General features: G+C 41.5%; 1 protein-coding gene across 5 annotated transcripts; it reads left to right on the forward strand.

The window, feature by feature from the left end:
• Nucleotides 1-973: 973 nt before the first annotated feature.
• On the forward strand, nucleotides 974-6,468 carry hdr (hematopoietic death receptor). Of its 5 annotated transcripts, none has more exons than XM_047048604.1 (10): nucleotides 974-1,528; nucleotides 2,629-2,794; nucleotides 3,046-3,174; nucleotides 3,275-3,386; nucleotides 3,562-3,665; nucleotides 3,770-3,862; nucleotides 3,946-3,983; nucleotides 4,187-4,453; nucleotides 4,735-4,774; nucleotides 4,886-6,468. In XM_047048604.1, exons 1-10 carry the CDS (start codon nucleotides 1,508-1,510, stop codon nucleotides 5,200-5,202), a joined length of 1,287 nt encoding a protein of 428 aa, XP_046904560.1. In that variant the 5' UTR covers nucleotides 974-1,507; the 3' UTR covers nucleotides 5,203-6,468. The 5 variants fall into 5 exon arrangements, with proteins under 5 accessions (XP_046904560.1, XP_046904562.1, XP_046904561.1 ...); XM_047048606.1 differs by having other exon boundaries at nucleotides 4,187-4,285; XM_047048605.1 differs by having other exon boundaries at nucleotides 3,562-3,653.
• Nucleotides 6,469-6,690: the final 222 nt, after the last annotated feature.

Genomic DNA, 6,690 nt, shown 5'->3' on the forward strand with positions numbered 1-6,690 from the left:
GTCTGGCTCATTTTAGTGTCGCGCATGGCCTTCTGCTTCATATCACTATTCTTGTGCCTTGTTTAACTACTGTAATTGATGAATGTTGTGAAGTACAGATGGGGCTGGAGAAAAAAAATAAGAGAAACAAACGAAATCATACAAACATGCATTAAAAAAAGTATTAGTTCAAGAAATATTTAAGATTATAATACTGAATAGGCTGCAGAGCTTTTCTAGTGCTAAACATACGTTTGGTAATGCAAGGGCAGCTTTGTGGTATATTGTATCTATAATTATGGACATTTTGGATGTTTTCTGTACAGTAGAATTTGCAAAATGTATATGCAGCCTTTTGGAAATAAATGTACAGTTAAAACATGGCCCAGTTTGAGTATGAGTGCTTAAAGTATCTTGTCCTGCCTCATCAAATGTGTTTACAAATGTAGATCTTCTTAAACTGTACCTACCCATGTCATATTGTTATTTTGGATCATATTATAGGTTCTAACCATCAAACTTATATCAAGGCAGCAGTGCAGTGTCCTCCAACTTAAAACTCTTATCTCTAAGTGACCTGTGTGTGTCTCTCTGCCACTCCTTACAGTTCAACTCCTTATCAAGTGACTCACAAGTTCCCTTCTGGCTTTCTACCATACAGGCAGCTAAAGCAGACACTCTACAGGATAAGCAGTTGTCTGCCTTGTGGTCTAAAGTCCAGATAGAAATTAGAATAAGTATTTAATGGAGAGGGTGAAGAATGTGTTTAGTTTCCTGCCTGATTCATTTCGACGATGTAGTGTTCATAAAACATTTTACAAGGTCAAACTCCTGTAAACCAATTTATATCGGAGTCTAAAATTGTTCCATGTCCTATTCCAATGGCAGATGAGTCTAGCCCTCTCTTCCTGTTTGTGACAGTCTCAATATGAGTGACTTGATATCTCAGTCCCACAGACAACCGGTCCAAAGATAATGTTGAAACTGGCACACAGACTCTACTACAGTCAAAAGTATATGAAGTGGAAGTGTTGAGTTGTTTAAGATGCCCAATGACCTTTTGTGTGTCTAGTGCCAATTTAAAACTATACATTTTTCAGTTAGGGCAAAATATTTTGCATGTCTGGGGAGTAACTGTGGAATCTTTGCAAACATTTCTTGTGAGGTAGGCTTAGAAGCCAACATTTTTTATTTATTGAATTTGTGTATATGATAATCCAATTAAATCAAAGACCTATTGACAAATACATTTGTCTTTGCAATATTTTTGCATTGACTTCTGTCCACCTTCAAACAATTAGTCTTGCCTCCACGTTTTCTGCTTTGCACCTTGAAGGGGCGTGTCACATAAGTTTCACGTCCCGGCTAGTCTGGAACAGTCTTTGAATGAACTGGTTGTTCGACGGAGTTCTCTGCGTGTAACCTACAACTCATCGTTTATAAAATGAGTTTGAACTTCATAAATTGTTGAAAGAAGACAAATGGAATAATGTAATTTTTCCCCAATGTTTACACATTCTATGAAAGTATGTGCAACAAACATTTGATGGTAAGTTGTTTTCCTTTCATATTCTCGTAAACTTTGGCAAATTTGAAAGTGTTTCATATCGGGGAAGTGTTTTGTCAACTTCGAAACGCGTAGCACAGGTTTTCTTAATGTTCTTCTTTAATTCAGCCCTCATTTACCATTGTAGACTCATGTAACAACAGTAGACTAGGCGACGCGTTCGCGAATTCAGAATGTAGCACAGATATGTGAATACACAAGGTCTTTCTGTTGACGTTTCTTGTGGAAGTGCGAAATTCTTTATGGTTTCTGGTGGTTCAGTAAAAGGGAAACCTAATGAGTCCCTAGGTATTTCCTAGATCAGGAGAACTCGGTGCGTGTGACTTTATAGCAGGCCTACTTCTGTCCACAAGTGTCTTTCGTTCTATTTAAAAGTATAGTAGTTACGATTTTTTCAGTACAAAAAAGTTTTTGTTCCTCATCATCATGTTGTTTAAGCTAATGAGGCTTTCTAGGAGCTGTTTTGCAATATAAACAGCTCAGTGCCAGTGGAATGTGAGGTTCCAGCATCCCACTACTTTCAGCGATAGTTCAGTGAATTGGGTCCGAAGTGGGGCGCTGTTTCTCATACAAAATAAACTTGTCTCGTGAATTGCCAGGTTACCCTCAGGTCTATAGGTGGCCTTCTGTAGTTCTGGCAGACAAATCTAGACCACATCAAATTTGGGGTAATATATACAAGTACACGACTACATTAGATTGAGCTACATTAGTCTTAATACATTTTAAAAGTGATTTGAATCCACCCGGTTGTTTCTGTGGTGTGAAATAGTTTACATACGATCACAGTAATTGTAAATTGTGACAAGGCAAATATTGGGCAATAGATGGAAATCCCCTCAGCACTTCCTTATGGCTTTGGTTTTCTCATGTTAGTGAAGGTGTGTTGAAATGTATGACATAGTGCTAACAGCATAGCCCCAAAACAAGATTTCTTGACAAGACCCAACATAATAGAGATCCAGTTTCCTTGTTAAACCTGGCGGTGATTGAGTATTCCATCGATTCTCTGTAAAAAAAATAAAAAAAAAAATAAAAAGAGCAACCCGCCTTTGTAACAAACTTCATTTTCATGACCTCAGCTCGTCCTCATAATCCTGGCTTTCAACCTGGCCGTGGCAGCTGACTCTGGCCTGGAGACGCCGCGAGGAGGAGGTGGGCTCCGGGACAGGCCACAGCGGGATGTCCCCTGCAGACATCACCAAGAGTACCCACATGACAACATCTGCTGCCTGAACTGCCCAGCTGGTGAGAGCCTCATGGACTTTTTACATTCAGCCTACAGAGACCAGAGTTTGCCACGGGCCAAACGTGTTCTCCCTTTGCTGATGGTGAAGCTTTGATTTACATTTATGCATTTAGCAGACACTTTTATCCACAGCGACTTCCAAGAGAGAGTTTTACAAAGTTTGACCCCCTTAGGGCAAATAAGTCATTTTATCAAAAGAAACAAATGTTTTGTTTGTTTCAAGAGAACCAATGTTGGATATTTCCGGCAGGTACCTATGTCAAATCTGCCTGTACAAGCGCCCACGAGAGAGGCACGTGTGAGAACTGTGACTTTGACACCTATACCGAACACGACAATGGACTGCCACAGTGTTTGAAGTGCACCAAGTGCCGCCCAGGTAATTCTGCTCAGGTTGAGTAACCCAATCCATGGATTTTGAGTCCTGAAAACTTTGAACCTATTTGATCTGGACTCTTTTGTTTGTGCTGCTGTTTCAGACCAGCAGACTGTAGCGAGATGCACCCACACACAGAACACAGAGTGCCAGTGTAAAGCGGGGCGCTTCTGTGCCCCCGACCAGGCTTGTGAAATTTGCAAAAAGTGCACAATGTAAGTACCTTACGCACTGACTCACAACTAAAAGTCATTTGAATTCATGGGATTGTTTGAATTGTAACAGAAAAGGATTCACCCATGATGCACCAAGTTGACTTTTCTTCGTATGAATCGTTTCTAAATCGTATGATACTCATGCTGTCATGAAATCCTTTGTTTCTCTACCAAGATGTAAGGATGATGAGGTGAAGGTGAGAAACTGCACCACCACATCCAATACAGAGTGCAAGAGACGAGAGTCCACGTCCAGCAACAAATCAGGTACAATCACAGGTACAACAGACGTCAATCTGCCTTCATAGCATTCCAGACCACACTATAGACTTGAACATTGGAAACTGGGGTTGGTAACTCTTGTCACCTTCTTCTCGTGTCAGCCGTTGCAGTGGCAGGTGTGCTCGTGTCGATAGCTGCTCCCATTGTCATAGTTGCTGTTTTCAGGAGGAAAAAGAATTTCATTGCAGGGCAAGGTAGGTCGAGGGATACAGAAGTGATTGAAGACTTTGTGTGCTAATGTCCTTTGGTTGACGGTCGTCCTGCTCTTCTATTTTAGACTCTCAGAATCCCAGTGAGATGGAGAAGGTTGCGGTGGTAAGACAATCACTTTTATACCGATTTATTTCATGCGGCGGCTCAAGCGCAATAGGACAGTACAAATCCGGCGAAACCTAACCCCAACAAATCACATCAACTGGGAAATAATTTCCTGTTAAGGACGGTTAAACAACTAACATCATCCTAACTTGGCATTATTTGGGGTTAAGCTGAACCGTTGTCTCCACCTCATCTTCCAGGATAGTGTGTCCAGTTTGTCATATGAAGAGATGCAGAACAAGCTGAACGGCAGGCTTTGTGACTCCCCCCATCACCCCCTCCTGATGCAGGCCCAAGCGGTGGGTCAGCAGGCCTTAGCCAATGAGGAGAAGGATAACAAACAGGGCAACAGCTTTACCAGCACCGCGCATTCCTCCCCGGCCAGCCTGCCTACCTTGCCCTCAGCCCCCCTCCCTGCACCGTACCCCCACCCCTGTCCTGTGCCCCTGAGTCATCCCAACACAAGGGTGAGGGCAGCTTCACTGGGCATGCTCACCACAGCCTAACCTTCCCTTAATAACCTGTCCTTTCCTGCTTAAATCCTCCTTTCACTTCTTTCCTCCTTTTCGTCGACCATTCCCTCATGGACCTGTCTGGTCTTTCCTTCATTGTCTCATAAGGCTGCCTGATATGGAACTGGAATCATTTAGAACCCAGCTAAAATACGCTTCATAGTCAGGGCAAGTCAGGGAAACATACACTACAGAGCGTTACGTACAGAAGTCATGTTTTTTTTGTTTTCCTGTAGGATGACGACTTGCCGTGTAAGAAACTCGTCCCCTTGAATGGTAAGTGTGTTTTCATCTCACGTGGTTGTATGAAGCCTGACATCTTGCATTAGCCCGGTTAGCGTTGTATTTTCAGTATCCAAAGCAATTCTATTCTTTATTTGGTTTTAGGTGACAAGTCCCTGACGGATTGCTTTAGCTACTTTGAAGAACTGGACGTCCACCTTCACAACAGGTTCTTCAGGCATATTGGACTCAATGAGAATGCCATTAAGAACAGAGAGAACCTTCAACCTGAAGACCGAGTGCATCATCTACTGAATGTGTGGAGAGAGAAGGTGGGCATGAAGGCCAGTATCAATGACCTCATCGCTGCGTTACTGCTTCTGAACCAGAGGTTATCGGCGGAGAACATTATTGCCAAAGCTATTTCCGAGGGCCATTTTGAATATGAAGAAAATCAACCCCGGGAAGAGTTACAGTTCTAGTTTGATGGGCACACCTACAACAGGAAGCGATTCATGAACAACCGTGAGTCAAGACTGAGCCCATGGGTGGGGTGATCTTGGGTTAGGAATGTCTGTCGATGTCAAATGAAAAAAACAAACTCTTATCTTCACCTCAGGGAATTCTTAGCACTTGAACTGGGACTGAGGATAACCAGCAACAATATAGTGTGAACCTCCTATCAGACTCAACTTGATTACACGGAAAACTACACTGGATGGACACTGTTGTGTCACATGCGGCACTGCTGCAGTTGGGAAGAACCAAGTGTACTAACATGTTCTAGAAGGTTGTGTACATTGCAGGCTTGCACTGCAGATCCAATTTGCTGTTGTCCATACAGACAATAATTGATTGACACCTTTTTTTTCCGTTCAAGCTTCTTGTGCATTTCTTGGTTTCATGAATAGATTTGTGTCATATCATATTCCATGTTGTTTGCTTTAAAATGAACACTTTGTAAAAAGGTGCAAAATTGGTCATTTAGCAGTGATGTCCTCAGATTCAATGCCATATGTGTTAGTACACTGATATCTGTCACACACTGACAACCATGCCAGTCTTAATGTTCCAGCAATGATGTTGAATTTACATTGAGTCGGCACTTCTATACTGTGTATGATTGGTGTTTGGGTCATATAAAGTTCTAACATTCTTGCAGCACTGAGAAAGGTACCGCCAAAGCAAGGGATTAAGCCTTCTCTTGTGTAATGAGGTCGTTGAGGAATTTTTGTGAGACTGTAAATGACAAATGGATTGTAAAAGACATACCACCACCTAGTGGATGGAAATGGTAGTGTCACTAGTTCCATGTTATTTTATGTTAAAATATGTTATGTTAATGTTATATTTAAGTATTTATTTGGTAAATCATGGTCATTATTACTAGTGCCATCCACGATCTGACTGTAGATGTATTATAACTTAATGTTGCCAATTGTTCTTTTGGACAAAGCCCATTCTATAAGCCCCAACATTTAGGCTGAGTTAAAGATTTAGTTTGGTCCACATGCCACAGTCTACATTGGCCCTCATTTATTTCCATATTTCCTCTTTTCAACCTTTTTCTTTTTGGCTTCATTATTCCTCAACATCAATTGTGACTTTGAATAGAGGCCCATAGATTGCATTAATATTAAAACAATTTGAAATTGTTTCTTATTTTTTGTGTGATGTATAAATGTGCTAAAAATGTCAATTTGGATAAATAAAAAAGGCAATAAACCTAACTGGACATATCCATTTTACCCATCACATTCAAGCAATTGTTTAAGTAAAGAGGTGCTGCAGGAAGTCATGGCCGATGTAAGATGTCAATGTAAGGTCAAATACGCTATATGCACACCGGGGTGCTGACGTACTTCCGGTAAAATCTCAGCAACTGTGTCACTAACGGACAGACTCCCAAGACAACAGGTACTGGATCCAAGTGCAGGTTTATTGCGGCCTGGTCGTACAAGCAGGGGTCA

This window comes from Hypomesus transpacificus, chromosome 24 (assembly GCF_021917145.1).
Source record: "Hypomesus transpacificus isolate Combined female chromosome 24, fHypTra1, whole genome shotgun sequence".
NCBI classification, from domain to species: domain Eukaryota; kingdom Metazoa; phylum Chordata; class Actinopteri; order Osmeriformes; family Osmeridae; genus Hypomesus; species Hypomesus transpacificus.